Here is a 20409-nt window from a genome sequence, read left to right as displayed (position 1 = left end):
TTTGTTTGTTTGCTTTTGGTTTTGTTTTTGTTTTGTTTAGGTGTAATCTGATTTATAGTATTGAGTGTGATTGTTTAATATAAATCCTTTTTTGTCCCTCCAGTTGTTCCAAACATCTTCCCTCCCTTATTCCGTGAAATTCTTCCAAGGATCRTTAAAAGACTTTTCTTTTGGGACGATGAAAATGGAAGGAAAAATTGCCATGCAGAGAGTTACCATTCAGCTGACCTGTTTTCATAGCAATGCAGTTATAAACTGACTCTATTATATTAAGTGTGACTGGAAGTGGCTGCCACATTCAAAAACTGTATTTGGACAGAGGGAGAGAGAGTGGCAGTTCAACCACAAAAGCAAAATTATTTAAGGAAAGCAAGCTAAGAATCTTTTTTTTTTTTTTTTGAAGTCTTCCTTTCTGCCCAGCAGAAATGGACTGCATTTCATTGGATGGCTTTCTAGAGGTGTTCATATCTTCTCCGTGGCAGCAAGCACAAATCAGCAACTCTTGTTATTACTGGCTATTAGATTCTATTGTAGTACTATGCACAAAAAACAGGGATAGGCAGAGTCTCTTTTACCATTTTTCTTGTACAAGAAAAATATGGATCTGCAGCTTGAGATGGAAAAAAAMCCCAGAGAGCCTAAACAAGTACATAGGAAGAGGAGAAGTAGTGACTGAYGAGAGTTTTGAAATCTAACAGATACAAAAAGAAGGCAGAGATTTATAGTGCCAAGCACTAAGAACCTCTGAAATGACAGATTTTTGCTGCACAAGAAATACACTTCCCTCTATACATGACCTCTGTTCAAAGCTTAGCTCACATGCAGCTTTTATTAACTCCAAATATCAGCGTATTAAAGTCTTTCGAAAGGAAACTAAAAAAAAGACCCTAAAAAGAAATATTTTTTTAAAAGGCATGATGGTTACCAAGAACAAGAAAAGCATAATTATTGACTATCTAAAAATGTTAGATTGAAATTTGACCAGCCTTAGCAATGCTTCAGCAAACAACAGACACTTCTAAGCTGAATTCAATTGATTCTACCCTAGTAGCATCCCTTCTCTTTCCTCAGTTCCCTGCGTCATTCTTTATACCTTTTATGTATGCTATGTACACAACACATGCAACCATTACATTAGAGGAATTTACAGGAAACTATAATTTTGAAAGTTGTGAACTTTTCTAAAGCAGGTATGTTCCATCCACTGAGTAAACTTTATGCTTCTATCTCACTGAGTAAACATTATGCTTCTATCTGAGTAGTCTTTTTWAATTGTAATAAGTACAATTAATTTTTGTTTTTGAGGCAACACAGTAACAATACTGTTGCCTTTAAGGATGAAAGGATTTGTAGTTACTATAAGGCAAAAATTCTCCATGTTGATAAAGATGTCTATTCCTAAAGATGTCTATTCCTAATTCTCCATGTTGATAAAGATGCCTTTTCAAAAAAATCCTGGACCCATATTAGCATTATTATTTATATCTAAAGATTCATAGGCTAGCCTGTCTTTTCACTTACATCTCATAAAACTACTGGTTTCAGAGGAATTATTCTAAATTTATACACGCACAGATTGAGAAGTAAAAATCYGCCCATTATAATTTGGAATTAATTTCCTAAAAGATTAACCAGGTGAATGTGTTAATGAAATACTTAAACAATATTACGTTCAAAATCTGCAGGTCTAACCTTCATGACCACGGATTTTAGGGAATACCACCACCCATGCCAGGTGTACCAAACAATCCCGTTGTCTGTCTCGGCAGTGTAGGGCCCTCTGTAGTACAAACCGTTCAGGTTGGCAGAGTGACACCTGGTGGGAAAGAAAAGGGAAACAGCAATCAGGCCTCCTGCTGAAAAGTTTCAAGCATTTCTCATTTCACTGCAAGTCAAAAAATTTGCCGTGTTGATACCAGCCTAGTTTGACRGCTGCATAAATTTGCACTTGTGGATTCTGTGCGCATAAACAACAGTGGTTTAATTAGGGCACAACTGCAAGTGTTTTTCACTTCTTTTTAAACAAAAGTGCGGCTGCTGATTCTTTCCATGTTTTCTGACATTATGAGCTCTTGGAGTTTTTCCTGCTAATTTGTTTCAGTGGAAAATTACTCCAGAGTTGTTCAGCATGGATGACAGCAGGGCCTACACCAAGAAAAAAAATCTGGGAAAGAAATACTATTGTGTTCTTCTGTTGTTCAAGAGTAGCTCCCCTTACATTTTCCAGTTACATGACATGGTATTTTATTTGACAAAACTTGAATACCACCATCAGTGGTATTCCTTGCCTATTCACCTGTGGACTTCTGTTTACACATAGATTAATTCTGGCAGTGAATTACACGTRTGTCTAACAATTCACAGGATCATCGGAGCTGGCATATTATTTTATGTTAAGGGACTTTTGATGGTTTTTAACAGACTGAGGCAGAAATGCTGCTATAGTTTGTTAGATACAGTGGTTGAAACAAACAAGAAACACTAGCAAAACCCAAAATGCTTGAGTAGGAACCAGCACAGCCTTGATACTTGCTTGTTTTCTATGAGAAAKAAGTTTAAATCTTTATGTGACCATATGGAGAGCAAACTGGCTGTTCCTTTTGCAGCATGTTGTGATGAATCAGCTTGGTTTATCTGCCAATTCAGTGTTTCATTATAAATGCTTTTAATATCTAGCTGTTGAACACCATGATGGATTTCAAAGGCAGACTTCAGAAAATAAGCAAACAGAATACATTTCAAATGAACCTTATGAATATGGTTACTGGCAAATCTCAKTCTTTTTGGCTTTGTTTACACTTTGTTAACCAAGTTTTTGAGAGCTTAAATAAAAACAGTTATAAAAGCCCCACAGRAAAATTCTCATCTACATATGCTTATTTATTGCTTATAATTTTTAAGGTCAGTTTTGATAAATGTGTTAATTGAAAGCTTATGAATTGTGGACATCAAAAATGTTTGTTTTTGAGAAGGACAAACTTGTAACAAAGCTGACATAATCTTTCTAATCATACAAATTCTGCAATGAGCAGGCACTCTGCCTACTTTGAATCAAAACACAGATTTCATTAAAAGAATCATAACAAGGCACACCATAATTGTTGTCAACAGCAGTATGAGCCAGCAAAAGGTCTTAATTAGTGCTGGGAAGCATGAGTAGCAAAAATTACAGTATTCAATATCCAACTACATGCTGTCCAAAGTAACTGGACATACTAAATTAACAACTGGCATGTAATTATTGATACGATATTGTGAAACATCATTCATTATTCACCAGTAAATAAACACCTTAAAGTTAGCCTGTGTTCCTCCTATCTTTTCAATAGGATAATATAATATMATAATACACTGCAGTAATTTCAAAAGTACAGTCAGCTCTCAACTGTACCAATTGTATCTCTATTATATATTAACTGTGTGGCAGATATGGAGAGATATGAATTGGTTGCCTGAAGAACTCTTTGTAGTCTGTTTGCATTTACTGACTGCACTATGTTCCCCACATGAATGTASTTATGCAATCTCTGGGATGATTGGTGTGGCAGGAAGCTTGAGCTAGTGATATCTGGACCCAAGTTGTCACCTAACGGATCCCTGTTACCATCCATAGATGGTATAACTAAAAATGGGAGTGCTGGGAGAGAATAAGCTCCTGTCCAAGTAGAATTGTTCACCCTGCTTTCACTACTTACAAACCTACTGAGCTTTGCAATGCCCTGGGTGCTGGAAAGCTTATGACCTGCAGGTAGTTAGAGAGTGAACCCAGCTCTGTGGATTTGCATTCAAGATTAAAATCTCTGGTACGGCTTTGCTTAAAAAAGGGACCATTTTGCTGTAGAGGCCATTTTGCTGAGCTGGAGCAATATTGGTGGCTTTAAACTAGATATGAGTTACTTCCATGGGGCTTCACTTGTGTCACATCCCTTGGTTTTCATATTATCTGGGCTCTTCTGTATTTCATTAGTCCCAATAGCATTGAGCTGGCTATAAACAATTCCTTCATAGCTGGGAGCTCTTATACAAACCAGCCAAGAATACTGATTCCTTCTATATTTGCTAATCTGTGCATGACAAATATGTGTTTCGAGAGCTTTCCTTCTCTGCCAGTACTGTTCTTTKGAGTAGGACTTACTGAAACTGGAATTTTCTAGTATTTTGCAGTTTTCAGTTTTATGTTAGGCTTAACACAAAAAAGTCAGTAACAAGGCASTGAAATAACACTCTCAGTAACTCATCTTCATTATCCAGCTAGACTGTCACTTTAAGAGCATGAGCTACAAGCCATAATAAGAACTAGCCTAGTAGGAGTCAGCTATCTTTAGAAGTTATGTAGCACCAACTACAAGGTATAAATAACTGTCAAGTYCTGCTGTACAGCTACTTTTGTAAAGTGGTCATTCTTTTGTCCAGATCAATCTAGTATTTTCTAAAAAAACGTTTTTAAAAGACAAAAATGTGTGCAGTGGTCTAAAAGTGATTAGTGATGCACACTTACTAAACTCCATGGCATGGTATCAGTTTTATGTGATTTGRCATCCAGATATTCCTTTAAATCTACAAAAGTTCTGATTTCATGGGAAAATAATCTCCAACACAGTTTCCTTTCCCTTTTATATCTTAGCTTCCTTGAGAAATGCAAAAAAAATTCATCTACATATGACTTTTTCCATGCCTCAAACATTCTTCTGACTGGCCAACCATGCAAATACGTTATAATGTATAAAAATAAGTAGTTAATTATGAAACACTGAGTTAATAGCTGCATCATATCAGCTAAGGTAGTYACAGACTACTTATAAAAACAGAATTTGGCAAATGAGGAGTTAAAAAGAGAAACAAAGGATGACACAAGARAAACAATGGAGTTGATCCAGCCTGGCACCTCTTGCCAAGTGAACTGAGATCACAGTGAGAGTAGTATGCTTCCCTGAGCTGTATTTTAAACCTCTCTATTACACAGTTAGATTGCAGTTTCTCTTCATGGCTATATTTATCTAATTAATTACAGGAACGAACATAGGTGATCTGTGCAGGCTGTGCTAAGACTACCAGTTTTATCCTTTCTTTTTGATTTGGTATATTGCATGTAAGTAGAATTTTAAAATTCTTTTACTGAACCCTATTTTAAAAAAATCTTCCACCAAGTCCAGACATGCACACTGACAGAAACTGAGTGGACACATTATCATCTCCATTTAGAAAGAATAACAAGAGTGAGATGCTGTGAAGTGAGGTGAAAAAAATGAGTCTTGATAAGCTGGCACTAGTTTAGCTTGTCAGATATTTGCAGTGCTGCCACATCTGGTCTAGTGCAACGAGTGAAGTACAGCAGGGATACATCTGCAAACTCTACATGACCTACTTGTGTAAAAACTAGTTACCTTTACCTCAGAGGGGCAGAATTATCTCCTCCTCACTGCTTGATAACAAAGATGACCTATGGCAAATACCGTTATCACACACCAGCTTGAGCGGCACAGTAGGTGCTGTCCCTTCTAAGGTGACCCTCAGTCTTACCAGCACTGACATCTCTGCTGGGGACAGGGGCACATTGCAAATAAATAAACTATCCCAATCTATCTTCTACCATATGTTACTATTTCATGAATACACATGGAGCAGAATGCTTGACAGTACCTATGCAAAATCAAAATACCTGTTAAACCACCAGCCAGCCTTTTCCTCTTCAGCACAGTTCCCCTCATAGTTGTCATTATCCCTGTCTCTAGTACTGAATTTCATTCCTCGATGATCAGCCCACCATTTTACTTCAGGATGAAAATCACCAGTAAGGGAATCACCAGCTGTGCCAGAGTATTCACCACAACTCATCTCATAAGAATGCTAATAAAAAACGTGAAGAAAGAAAAAAAAATGAAATTCCAACATGTCTTTAGCCCTTGACATGTCAGAGAGTAAAACCACAAAGWGGAACCTAATCTGTTCCATTTGCTGCTATTTTTATTCTAAGAAAAGTCATGCTACTTAAACACTGTRTACTAAATAATGCTTAACAGGGATAAAACTTGTCATTAACCTGATATATCAATGACCCAATAAAAATAACATTAGGGCTAGTTTGCAATGTAWATTAACAAATCAAAAYATCTTGTACCATTATTGTTRGTAATATCAACAAAAACAGAAAAAYTGCTTTTATCCACATCTGCTAAACCAATGGATTCATACATCTTCCAGAAAATTTGAATTTAATGTGTCAGGGTAAAACATTTTTATTATGCATTTGAAAATTGTAAGAAAGAAAATATGGTAATAATTTCTACACAAATTCTACACAATAGTTCTACACAAACTTTCGTGGAAAATTAGGAAAACTGTGTATTTATTGTCTGTCTGTGAAATCCAAGTTTTCGTTAAAACCTCTAGTCATTTAATATTTTATTACCTCTTCTCCTGCAACTCTGAATTTTGCATATTGTGCAAAACGCCGTTCTCCTTCAAAATCAGTAAGATCAATTCTTAAAGTATAATTCCCTTAAAAAATAACAATACAAATTATTTTTGTTAAAGTAGCCATCTCATTACTTTTCAGAACTGCGCATTATAGTAGAAGATTAAATTTAAAAGAACATACGAGACTACACTGTTAGTGATGTTGACTGCAAAATGGATATAGACAATTCTCCTAAGATAYACTCTTGTCTCCTCCTCCCTATTTCACAGGGCCTCATTGTATGTCAGTGGCCTAAAGACAGTTTCTTTTCTTAGAAAACATATATTCAAATGAGGGTTTTTTTCTGAAAATTAGAGAAATCCATGAAGATTAACTACGTAAGTCAGTACTTATGGTAACTAAAAGGGAAACAAAAGTGGTCTGGGAAGAGCAAAGAAACAGAAACAGTAAGACTACTGTTCCAACACAAATCTTACCTTGATTAGTCAAATAATGAAGATTTTTGTTACCAAGCCAAAATTCACCATTTTTCAAAACAAAATTTCCAAAGCCTTCTTCATAGTCAGCCCAGACTCTGAAAAGGGTACAAATTTCTAATTTATCAAAAAACAAGTTTGTTTGGATGTTTTATTCTACAACTATAGATCACAGAATAACTCAAACAGGAAGGAACCTCAGGAGGCAATCTAGTCAAATGTCATCTCAAGCCAGAATCAGCCATGAGATCAGCCCAGGCTGTTAAAGGCTTGTCCATTCAGATCTTGAAAACTTGCAAGGATGGAGACTTCACATWCTCTTTGGGCAACCTGCTGACTCCTTTCATGGTAAAAAAGTTTCTCCTTATATCCAGACTGAGGCTGTACTGTTTCAACTTATGTACTTTGTTTCTACTTCTCCCCCAAGACACCTCTGTGAAGAACATTTTTAGTCAATGAGTTCGCAAATTGTTGTCTTACTGAYCTTGTAAGTGCAGGCAGGTTGCTATGAAGTTCTGCTGAATCCATCTCTTCTGCAAACGGGACAGCCTTAACCTGTCCTAATAGGGGAATTGCTCCAACATTTAATGATCTTTAATCAGCCCTCTGCCGAAATCTTTGWAAGTTCATTAAATATTGGAGTATTCTTTTGCAACTTATTTGATCATATATCATGAAAGAAGTTTTCCTCACTCACAAATGGCTTAAATTTTGGCTCACAGGACCAAARTTTTCTYTTCTGGACATTTCTGAAAATGCACWTGAGTCTTGGAAAAAGCAAGGAGGTTAGGTATGCACAAATCAAGTTCTCACCCATTTTATCTTCCCTGGGAGCATTTTACCATAAGTTACAGAATACTTATGTGGTRGGTTTCTCTCATACTTGTTGGCTGATGGTGTTTTGGATTCAAGCACATTSCTTACACTTTTGACTTTTTAGATTTTTATTAATTGCAAAAGACAAGCTAGTCTTTTACTCAATTGTTTGCATTTGAAATTGAAGGGCCCTCATATAAAAGAAAAAAGTTGTCAGACAASACTAGAAGGGATGGATGTCTCACAGAAGACAGCCAAAGCAAGAGCCAGAAGTGGTATCTCATCATCAATAACCATTCCTCCCTTTTATCTAAGATAACAACTTATTCGTATACTTCTGAAGTTTAGATTTAACTTACCTCCATCTGGTTTAATGTTTCTTCACTTTATTTCCAATTTTAATTACCAAGACGAGTACCTACCTATCAAAATTCTGGCTGCCATCAGAACGCCTCTGAAAAACAGTCCAACCTCCTCCTTCAGACATRTCACAGAATGCAAGGAATTCAGTAGGACTCTGGAGTGGTTTTATTTTATAAAATCCATTTTGCTTATGGCCTTCATTGTAGATTTCTGCACAATCTGTTCACAAAACATTAATTGGACACAACTTTTTTAGTCCTGTACTTACTGGCAAAATCAGAAATTAGGTCAACAACAGTAATCAAGTCATGTKATATAGAAGTCACATATAAACCAAACTAATAAAAAGAAATATCTCTGCAAACACATTTCTTTAACTTTTGGGCATTTTTTTGACTTGTGTTGCTTTGATACTTTATTGAGCTGTAATTATTTTGCTATATCTTTTAAAGAATATCTTTCCGCAATGTCATATTGTAATTTTTGTTTCCACTTGACTAGCAAAATAATTCTCCTGCTTTAAGTGGTGTCACTTCTAGTTCACAGTGGTGTCATCCACATTAGAATCCTGTTACAACCACAAAATTACATTTAAGACACATCTTTAAAAACAAACATACTTCTATGTCCAGAAAGAYCTCAGAAGTGCCAAAACCAAAATAYGGAATCTCCAGTGTTAAAAAAATGAAACAATTGYGARGCCTGATTCTCCTGTCCCTTCTWCCAAATAGGTGCAAAAATATGTGGAAGACTTATGCCCAAAAAGTGCAGTGTATGTGTAAAATTATACAACTTTGACTTGACACCACTCACAGTCTGGTCTGCATTGCTCTTGATGAATATAATTTAAAAGAATAACAAAATTCAGAGCTCATGGAAATATTACAGCAATGTAATTGTATAATCTTATATTTTTTTCCTCTAGGAATTAAGAAATTAAAGGAGTTCTTTGTTTTATATGTAATCTACCATCATGCAGTCATACAAAAAAGATGTATAATTTTCAGCATTTCTGTTTTTCCTGGCTAAGGTAGAGCTGATTATCTTTAAGGAATTCTCTGAGTTGGCTGAACTTCCAGGCCTGGTTGGAACTTTATGAACTATTATATTTCRTTTCAGTGAAAGTGTCAGTGAAGATTAGACATAGAAAACAAACACTTTATACAGAAAATAAATAGCTATGTCAGGATTTGAATAAACTGTAGTAGAAAACATTATTTAAATAACAGCTAATATGTCTTTCTAGAGAATGTGTGATTGCCTTATAGAAAATAGCTTTTCTTGTGCATTAATTTCTTAGTAGGTTAGCAAAACACAAGCATATCTTAATTTTTAGCAGGTGTATATAGTATGGAATTTCCCCTTCACTAACTCAGATTATCCAGCTCTGTTGATACTAAAATGCTACAGTAGATTGAGAAAATAATGCAGTATGAATAGGGAAAAGCATTTTCCAAGATGTAAGGAAAATGAAAAATAATGGGGGGGAAAAATCATCAGAAACAGGAACAGGTTAGATCTGGGKTTTTTTTAGAATAACATTGTAGAAGAATAAATTGAGGCACATGCTAATAAAGGACAAATACCTTTCAGAGAAATGTGGGTTTAATAATCTTTTCCAGTAACAAATGAGTCAGCCCYAATAATAAAAATAAAGTGTTCCAGGATGCTGAGTACATAAATACACAGCTAAAATTTAAAGTCATRTTTCTAACTGCTTTTAATTTCATTTTAATGGTGTTTTGTTTTATTTGATGGCTTGGGATCAAATGTTATATATGTTGGATTTTCTTCCAGCAGTATAAGCACTACAAGTGTATTTAAACAAGACTATTAAAAATAATAGTAGTTTAGACTTTCTAGCACTGGGCAGCTAGAAACAAACCCTATCTAGGAGTCAGATTCCTAAATTCTATTTTCAATCCAACKGATTTTTTGGATGGTGTTTTATAATTTCAAGTTTGGGCCTCACTGCCACTCCTGTGAGTCTTCCATTGCAGAAGAAGTGTATCACAACTAGAATGCTGGTGAGATTACWAAAACAACTTCAAACCAGTATTTTAGAAACTGTGATGTCATGAGCTGAGTCCAACTCAGTCAAAGTACAACATAAGAATATTATTAAAGTGAAATGCAGAAGTCATTATGCTAGGCTTATGTGTGTAAATATGGATGTTTCAGGGATTTGACAGATTGGAACAAAGTCAGTGTGTGCTTGTAACCCAGGCAATCATTCGAATATATGAATGTGACCTAATCCTCTTAGTTATTGTTAGAACTTTTCAGATTAGTTAAAGAACAGTGTTCAGAAACCTGTAATGGCTGACTAACATTTTGTATAAATCTATTATTGGTTTTTATCTGTTGTATTGCTGAAATTCATGCTTAATTTGTCCATTGATTGTTTTTAATTATGCACTATTAATAAATCAGTAAACTTCTTAAATCCTGATTTGATTTCTACCATCTCACATTAACAATTTTTCCCTGCGCAGCAGGTCTAGGTAAAAGTTGACCACTGTGTTTTAAACAAACATTATTCTATKATGAGGTTTTAAAACAATAACTCAATAGGCCCAATTGTTCAMAAGCTTCTGGGTATCATTACAATGAATAGAAATGAAAAGAATAGCCTCATTTCTAACCTGAATACTGTCTTTTTCCTCCCAAGTCAATGACACTGTTTTCATCTTCTCTGTCACTGTACTGAATTTCTTTCTTCTCTAAGAGCTGTATAATTTTTAACTGTTTCTGTTTCACACGATGTTCCAGAAGCCTCACCTGGCCCTGAAGCCATAATTGCTCTTGAAAACATTTCTGTAGATCCTAGAGAGGAAAGCATCTTATTGTAAAATCAACAATTTTTGGTGATATTTAACATGTGACACAAAAAGCCAACCAACMAATGCATAAATAAAATTTAACTTGAATTAAATATTTCAGTCACAATTTCCTGCAGACCCTACAGACTTCCACCTCTACTGCTACCTCTGTTGAAAACCATTTCATCTATTACTGAGTGTAATGTATAAAATATATGATGAACACTTTGCAAAGAGACCTTTTCTTTAGTGCTACCAGCTCCAACTGCAAACATGCAGTGGGGACTTTGGAGAAAAACACCATAATAGAGGCCCTATCATAAGGATGGCTTATTCTCTGTCATCTGTCATGCACAGAGATTTGCTATCCAGTAAGGCCTGCTACTAACATTGTGAAGGTTCTAAAKAGTTATAAGGAAATGAAATCCACATGGATATGTTTTCAACTTCGTTGGGCATTTTTCAAATGCTTTTAAATACACACTTCTTATGATAAGGATGCTAACATTGCCAACATAAATATTGTTAAGCTCATTTTGGCATGCTGAAATAGTCCCTAAAAAGCTCTGAATAAGTATGAAAAATAAAAGTTAAAACAAAAGGTAGTGTTGCACTGTGACTTGTACACTTAATTTTGCCATGCAAAGTGGGTGAGAAATGTGATAATTCTGATACAGCAATGCCTAGCACTCACTTGACCTCAAGAGTTGGAATAGCTGTTCCAAATTCTGACATGCTGAATGCATGCTGAGCAATAAATAATTGGTTTTAGATTAAAGACTACAGTAWCATAGCCAAAGTGAACAGAACGGGATCTAGGGAGCTTAAATTAAAACAGTTTGTACAGTTTAAAATAGATATTAAATAAATTTGTTTTCAGTGTGAGGGAGAAAAGCCTTTGGAAACATGGCACAGGTTTTGCACCAGTAACACTGTCTGCAATTTTATGTGAGCAGAATTTGGCAGCTATGCTTCTTGTAAAAGAGCACAACTAGCACTGCAAAGGCAAAATCGAAGGGGGACTTTCTGGAAATCTGACATGTAAGATCAACTTTCCAGTAGTTCTGAACTGCTGCTACCTTACTTATAGAGAACATTATTTACACGTAGACCTGCAATATTTGCCATCCATATGGAAGAATTTATATCTCAGAATGTTGCTCTATCACACCCAGCTATAGAAATGTCTGCAATAGCACGCTGCTGTGCATAGTGAAGTGTCTGCACTTCAGCRGTGTCTGCATACTTAAGTCTGCATCAAGCTCATGCTTCACCCATTGTCCAAGTGCAGTCTCAACAAAATGTTCCATTGGTTTGCAATATTGAGTTACACTGAAAAATCTGATCATGAGACTGTGCAGAACAATCCTGAATTCATTATGCCTTAAGTATTACTGAAGTTTATCGGAGACTTGCTGTAATTCATCCATAATTGTAATCTAATACACATAGTGGAATAAAAGAATGGGAAATGTATATATGTATGGCATAAGTAGGCAATTTGTCAGCGACGTGTTGTAGAGGGAAAGGTTCAGCAGCCCCTCTGTGCTCGGCTGCCCACGTCGGGCGGCTCTGCCCGCGGGTGTGTCCGCAGCGGYGCCGTGCGCTGGCCGAGGAGGCGCTGGGGAACCATGGCAGTGCTTGGCCACAAGGGGACGCTGCAAGGCCAGAGCCACATTCACCAAACACCTTTGTAGAGGAACACAGCAGCCAATGACCCACTAATATTCCAAAGGTCCTATCTTATTTAAGAACCTTCTCTTGGAAATCTTTTTCAGTTGTCGATAGCTATACGACATGGCTATATCGATAGCTATACTAGATGCCTAGCATGTAATCCTTTTCTTCTAGCTGGAAACAAGAGAAGAAATTTGTTAATATATATGGAYACACAGAAACGAAGTTGCTACAGTRGATTAGAGGGATGTYAYTTAAYGATACCRGTTAATGTGAGATACATAGCRTATTACAATGAAAAGATGCACTGTTTATTGTGCAGCCTTTCCATGGTCTCAGTTGTATCTGCGGCTTCACACAAACCCTTCAAAAAGCTGAATTTTAATTCAGTGGGAATGAAGTCAGTGGGCGATTCAGAAGAGGTTTCTTTGACAGGCGTCTGCAAATGGTGACCCTAGTCCCATGTACATACAGAAAATTACAGAGGACTGCAGAACTTTGAAGAAAGAGATGCACAGGCGGATTGTGAAAAAGTGAATAAATTTTTAAAATATTGAGAAAATATTTCCAGGCTCAATGTGGTGAGTTAATGCTAACTATAAGAGTAAAACTATAAAGAAAATTCCCATGATCCCATGGGATATTAATAATATTAATTAGTATGATTAATAATATTAATTAGTATGATTAATAATATTAATTAGTATTATTAGAATTAATAAAATATTAATTCTAATCAAACTAAGGCAAGAGTGATAAAGAAGCCACCATGCCACATTTAGCAGTTTTACTGAGGTTAGACTGTGTCAATCTGAACTCAGTACTCACAAMCTTGGAGAACACGGTAAAGTGCAATAGGAGAGACCTGGAAAAAGTGGCCCCTGTTGCCAGACCTCTGCAGTTTCATAGACAAGACTTCAAGTGAGTAACCTCTTTAATACATGGCAAGATCTGAACCACAGAGAGCCACCTTCCACGCTGGAAAGGGCAAGAGATGATGCACTTGAGGAGATGCAGCTACAGGCAGGTAAGTGTGTTTCATTCGGGTGTAGTAGAAATACATCTATCAGTTCCCCTTTTCATACTGCTAAAAACCATACTCCTACTGTGATTAAATTATATAATGGAAGTACAGAACTTCTCAAAAATATTATCATACCTTAGAAAACTTGGTATCTAAATTCAGTATGACACTACTTCATTTGTCACAATAAAAGGTCCTTTCCTTTRAACCAAATTAAACACAAGTCTGCAACAGCTACGCCTCTAAATATTATTCTTAAAGTTATGAATTAAAGTTATGAATTAATTCATAAAATTGAAAAACTAACTATGAGCTGATCTTCATCTACTTTACAGACTATATACTCATGATAGGGTGACCAGCAACATATCTACATTACACATGGCAAGTTCCTGATTAAAAATGTTTAATCTCTCAGCACTTAGGAAGTGACAATAAATTGGACGTGACAATCAAGACATGACTAGCCATACCAAATAACTACTGCACATAAAAAAAAAAAAAAAAAAAAAAAAAAAAAAAAAAAAAAAAAAAAAAAAAAAAAAAAAAAAAAAAAAAAAAAAAAAAAAAAAAAAAAAAGAGCAGAAGTAAAGTTTTGAAAGTAACATACAGGTGAAAAGAACTGGTATCTGATACTTTGCTTTCTCTCCCTGACATCAGCCTTCTCGTTGATGACTCTCTCTGTCAGCTCCAGAGAAATCCCATTAGACTTTRCTGCTGAACAGCAAAACCACGGCTCTTGTATTTGGAATTCCATGTCTATTTTTCCTAAGGGACGCTCACAAGGTAACTGCAACTTCAGGGTTGACCAATGCAGCTTTAAATCTTCAGTTTACCAGACTGTTCTTTCAATGTGCCACTACCCTTTTTTTATTTTATTTTTTTTTTTTTTTTTTTTACAGAATAACCTTTTAAAATCATTGGAGTTAAGTAATACAGATTGGAGTTAAACCAGTGTACAGCTAGAGTAATACAGAAGCAAAATGAAAACAAGGATTATAAATCAGCAGCTATAACATGTTGCTATTCCATTTTTTATATATAGACCAAAGTTAAACCATTATAATGTTGAAATACTCATCAAAATGTGAATTTTATTGTGGCTGTCTCCAGTAGACTGTGGTGCCCACTGATTGAAAGCAGACTGAACACAACCTGTTCTGTCTGTTTCAGTGAAGCAACTGTTTGCACTACACATTGAGAAGCAATTATCTAACAACTGCTGACAGCTCTGCTCTTGGGCACACAATCCCACATTTAACCAGCTGCTGCAATTAATGTGCATTCACTTTCATTATTGYGTGAATTTAGCAGTTAGTGACCTTTCAGTAAAATTATTGCTATAAACTAGACTCAGAAAACTATAAAAATACAAACCTTTTACTTGTGGYGCTATTTCCTAAATCTTTTATAATATAAACTAGGTCCAAAACATCTCTATATTGAGATTAGTGCTTTAATAAGATTAAAATGTGAGAACTTTATATGAAGTTCAGAATATTCCCACCTTTTACTCAGAAGGTCAGCTAAAGTCCACAATATTACAAATAAAAAAACAATAGTTAAAAAAAAGTAAATGCATTTAACTATAATGACTCTTTTGTCAATTGACCTTTGCAGAAATAGGTACTGCTTTTCTCCACTGAGTAGAAATTATTACAGAGGTGGATGCTTCCTATGCTGCCTCTGTAAAGCTACTCACCTGAACAAGTTTTCAATAAGTTAAAGTAAACCACAAACAACAGTTGTAAATTCAGTAACCACTAGGCAATTATGAATCAATAATTCAATCCCTTTAGGTCTCTCCTATTTAGGATCAGAATATCAAACAAGTAAGGAAAGCCAAGACAGGCAGTGAAGGGTTGGTGAGGCTAGAGATATTTTAAACTGGGAAGTGTGATTTTTTTAGGGTTTTGTAGGAGAAACAGAATGTATAGGAGGGGGTTTTGGGAGCTTGAGGTGAAGGAGTTTTGATCATTGTTTCTGAGTGTGAATWATAATGTAGTTACATGGAAACAGGTAAGAATAGGAAGTTATGGATCTTGTTTGAAAAAAAAGTTGTATGACAAGTGGATAAGGTAGAAAATATTCTGCATACTAAGTGTTAGTGACCAGAAAYATCACTGCTGCAGCCACTGTTTTAGGAGTTCCTGGGCATTGCCTTTCGATAAATATGCTGCTCAAAACTACAGGTGTTCTGCGTTCGCATTATCCCTGAATGGTAGCTTAATCATCTTGTGTGCCTTCTGTACAAAGTGCCTCAATGGTATGATATCTTTTTTAGGAAAGATATATCATCTCCTGTTTCATATCGGATCCAGTTATAAACTGACTGGATTTCTTTSTTCTATGCCATTGCCTAGTGATTTATCTTCCGTTGCAAATTTATACATTTTTTCCTCTTTCCTTATTAGAAACTTGCCACCACTGAACATCATTTGAAGTTGTTTCTCCCTTCTTACATTTTTTAATGAATTCTAGTATTTTCTATCAAAGGTTCTACCATCCCAGGCAGAGATTGTGAGCACTATGGAGAACAAGGTATACAGTGTTCAGAAAAAACTCTATAGATGAATTTAATTACTAGAACTTACAGAGCTGCCAATGACATCCATCAGGCTAGCTGCAAGGACAAAATCAATCATTATSAGAATCTTCATTTGGAAGCTGTGAAGTAAAGCAACAAAGGAAAGCAACTAGTTAAGTATAAAACCTAAATATTTGCACTTGACATCTTAAAATCTTATTCAAGAGTCCATTTAACCTGTAATTCTTTTATTACAAATTGTAAATATAATGTATGTGCAGGCTTCACTACAAATGTCTAAAATAGTCTGATAAAATACAGCTCCAAAAGCCAGTAAAACCAGAATTTATCCATTTAGGACACTTTGTAGTAGAGCTTTCCACACATTTTAGGACAGGTATTCAAGATTCAAACTCAAATATTTTATTTTGAAGACAAAAGCAAAAAAAAAAAAATTAAAAGAAGCTAAAAAGTAGGGYAATTGTTGGTCCTATAAATTTGTGAGAAAGGTCTCTCTCATAGACAAGTAATTAAAATCTTAATTGGGCTAGTTTTTCTTGAACTAAAGATTTGTGCAACTTTTGGGCACCAGGAGAGGATCAAGATAATTTTACTTTTATGGAGTAATTTGGGGGGAAAATCCAAAACAGTTCTCAGCTTTTATTCTAATAGTGACATGGATGACATCTTTAAACTGATAGCTATGATACATTGTACTGTATGACCCATGGCATTTTAAACCCCATTGTTTCATATGCAAATTATTTTATAGGCCAAACCAATCACCACTGTATTTCACTGCCTTGCAAACATTAGCTGATAGAACTTCCATTTTTTTTGTAAGACAGATATGTGCTTTTCAGCTCACAGAGGAGAAACCAAGGCCTCTAATCAGTAAAATATTTACATAGATTATGCATTAATTAATTACTTAAACCCCTACAAGCTATCAACTGAGGAATGTTTCATTTTTAACTACAAGTATTTTCATTTAGCATATGCCAACACCTATTTATGTGTCCACTCTGCTTTTCCTACTTATTAAACTGAATCAGCTAACTACATAGAATCATAGAGTTATTAAGGATAAGATGTCCAAGATCACTGAGTCAAACTGTTAACTTAACACTGACAGGTCATCTACTAAACCATGTCCCTAAGCCCACATCTACATTTTTTGAATGTTTCCAGGGATGGTGACATTAAAGCACTTGTGGTTAGACAAAGTGAAAGACKTATAATAGAGAATAATGATGCAATTCCATCTTGTGCTTATTGAAACACCAAATTTACAAAAATTTCCACTCATGTTCTATGGGAATTTATATAAAACATCAGTGAAACTTTGGCGGACTGTGCATTTTACTGTACAAAGATGAGCAAGGTACTTATGAGAAGTACATTTTTAAGTTCATGTAAAATTGGACAAGTCCAACTATATTTTCACCAATCTCTGAAAACAACATCTTTTCATGCAAGACTACAAACTACAGCCCAGACAAATTTCAGACTTCAACACCTGCTTATAAAATATTTAGGATGGTTTTTTTTTTWAATTACAGTTATTTAAGTAAGGACCATTGGTCTGGTGTGTTTTTGTTTTGTTTTGTTTTGTTTTTTTACTWCCAAGGGTTGCTGGTTTGAAAGCATCATATCCAAAAGCACAGAGTTTTGAGACCCAAATTTATACAGGTACAGTGTATCTGTATAAAGCTCATTGTTCCACTTCTTGCACAGGATTGATGCAGACACAAATTGTTGAGGGTACTCTGTACCCATTGACCCATGTAGCAGCAGCTCAGAAGTCTTTTAAAGCATTTTGGACATATACAACATCTATCACTAAGCTGCAAAGCCCTATACTAAGCTGACATCTATCTCTGAGGATTCCAAAGGAATCCATTAAAAATTATCTATCAAATGTGTCTTGAGTAAAAACGTGAACTGAAAATCYTAGGCGAAGTTATTTCTATGCCACAAACTTGCTGAATTTAAAACTGTAAGCTGTCCTTCATGCTAACCAAATAAATGGTATGTCATTTGAATTAGAAATTACTAGAATTCAGTGCAATAAATTCTGATTTTATTTGAAGTGGTAAATCCTATGAACTACAGGCTTAAAAATGGGTGGTAGGAGTGTGTGTGAGGAATCCGCAAGAATTGCCTGGCAATGAATCTGTCATTTAAATGTCAAGGGTTTCTGCCATGATAAAACACGCACTTTCACCTTACAGCACTAGTAATTATAGCTATTACAGCCACTTCTGATTTGAAAGCAGCTGTTGCCATCTGTTGGGATGACACTGTCTGTGACAGGAGTAACCAAAGAGTACGTTAACTATCTGGACACCCTGTAAATTATCTGTCTCTGATAACTATTGTCCCAACCCCTTGCACATTTTAAATATGTTTTCTAGGAGAGAAGGAACTCTATTTTTTTCACTGGAAGACTCGTATTTCATATGTTCTGCTTCATCCCTGTTATTTCAATTATGAAAACACAGTATTCTCYCCCACATTAGTCTTTGAAATGTTCTATCATGATTTCACTGACTGTGAATGCTGAATACCACAATCAATCTTAAATGGATTGCGCAGCTTTACAACTACAGTATTCTTTTGGTTTGGTTTTTCTTTTTTTTTTAAAAAAAAGGTATAAAGTAAATATTGCATACTTTTCAGAGAAATTTATGCTAGTTTAAAAAAAAAAAAAAAAGACTATGAGGAACAATCATGGCAGGTAAGTGCCTTACAGCATGTATGAGCTACTATGAGCAAACTGCACAAAAGGAATTAATAGCTGAGGAATTTAGATTGTGTGCAGTTGGTTTAGTTTGTCTTTTTTTGGATGAAGTCACCTTTCTATTTAAGGATGCCTCTTTCTTAAGCATGATAGCTGGGAAAAAAAAAAAAAAAAAAGTAGCACTTTCTGTTTTAAAGAAACAAAGTTTAAGTGCAAATTTTGTGAAACCTTGAAATTTTATCCCTGGAGTTACTCATTTACTTTTCAAAGATTAAACTTGCAATATGCACATGCACAGTTGAGCAGAAATTTTTCTCCAAAGCTATGGAACCAAAATTCTAGAAAGACACCATTTTTCTTCTCCACGTTGGGGCTTTCTTTAAAGGATACACAGATAATTCATTATAGATTCAAATTTCCCCTACACTTGATGATTTTTCCAAGTCTTTGAATAATAAACTACTCAATAGAATTGATGACATTAAAGAAGTTTTGTGCTATGAAAATTTTGAACCATTGCAATATTATTATGGTTTTTAAGTTAAGAGACAGCAAGCTAGATGCAATACAGATGCCTGTTTCTGTTAGTGTCAATAAGATTGCTAATAATTGCATTGCTAATAAGTACCATAATGGTAGGAGGAAATCTGCCAAAAGGATAGATAATGACTGGAAAGGTTTTTGTTTGCTTTCTTAAAAATCAAATTATTAAATTCATGCAAAATTTTGCTTTGTTTAAGTTTGGTGGTGTTACAAAATTTGCCCTTTTTTCCTCATCAGAAAAATAATTTCTGATTTGATTTACTTTTAGGTTTTAAAAGCAGCCTTGTTCATACAGCCATATAGTAATGCAAATATAGAAACTGCAGATTTGAATATTTGGTTTATTAACTATATAGAAATACAGGAAAATAGCTAGATCCTGGTAAAACATTAATACATCATTATCAGCACTGCCCCAGTTATATGGCTGCCTTCAAAAATACATTTCTTTTAAACCATACTGATAAAAACTAAACAAACTTCTTCCTTCTTCCCTCATAGGTACTTTAAATGTTTACCTTTAACTTCTGGACAGAACTCAAAGCTGTTAAATCTTCTTAAGCTGATGCAAAAAATTCCAGATCCCTTCCCAAACTGCGACTGTTTTTGCTATTAAATTCTGTAGAGTTGAGGCTTCCATCTGCTATGAGTCACTGGGATGGAATGTTACTGAAAGTTGCAGTTATCGAGACTAAATTGCAACATAAGGGGATGACGGTAATTCCGTGCCTAACACAACACATTTGAAATAAAAATAAACCAAAAATAACAAAGGATCATCCATTCCCTTTTACTGTTGAGATGCAGGAAATTGCTGTCTGTATCATACTCAGCCTTATACTCCAGTCCTTTCAATAGTTAAGAGCCTAAATCTCTTAGACTTCAGAGGTACATAGAGAGCATAACTGACTCAACTGATTTAAGAAAAAAACCCGTAGTCACTCAAACTAGAAATTACATGTTAGAGGTGTAATAAGAAAAGAAATATGCTAAAAAAAAA

At 35.1% G+C, this 20409-nt stretch overlaps 1 protein-coding gene across 1 annotated transcript; it reads right to left on the bottom strand.

The window, feature by feature from the left end:
• Nucleotides 1-13: 13 nt before the first annotated feature.
• FGL1 (fibrinogen like 1) lies at nucleotides 14-20036 on the bottom strand. Its single transcript, XM_057382307.1, has 8 exons — nucleotides 19928-20036; nucleotides 16191-16263; nucleotides 10719-10899; nucleotides 8133-8292; nucleotides 6895-6992; nucleotides 6410-6498; nucleotides 5660-5847; nucleotides 14-1816 (listed from the first exon to the last, which is right to left on the bottom strand). Exons 2-8 carry the CDS (start codon nucleotides 16254-16256, stop codon nucleotides 1657-1659), a joined length of 942 nt encoding a protein of 313 aa, XP_057238290.1. The 5' UTR covers nucleotides 16257-16263; nucleotides 19928-20036; the 3' UTR covers nucleotides 14-1656.
• Between the last annotated feature and the right edge of the window lie 373 nt (nucleotides 20037-20409).

This window comes from Malurus melanocephalus, unplaced genomic scaffold, assembly GCF_030028575.1.
Source record: "Malurus melanocephalus ecotype Western Australia unplaced genomic scaffold, MMel_1.1 scaffold_563, whole genome shotgun sequence".
NCBI classification, from domain to species: Eukaryota; Metazoa; Chordata; class Aves; order Passeriformes; family Maluridae; genus Malurus; species Malurus melanocephalus.
The sequence above is the reverse complement of the archived record's forward strand: the minus strand, read 5'-3'. Positions and strand labels throughout refer to the sequence as shown.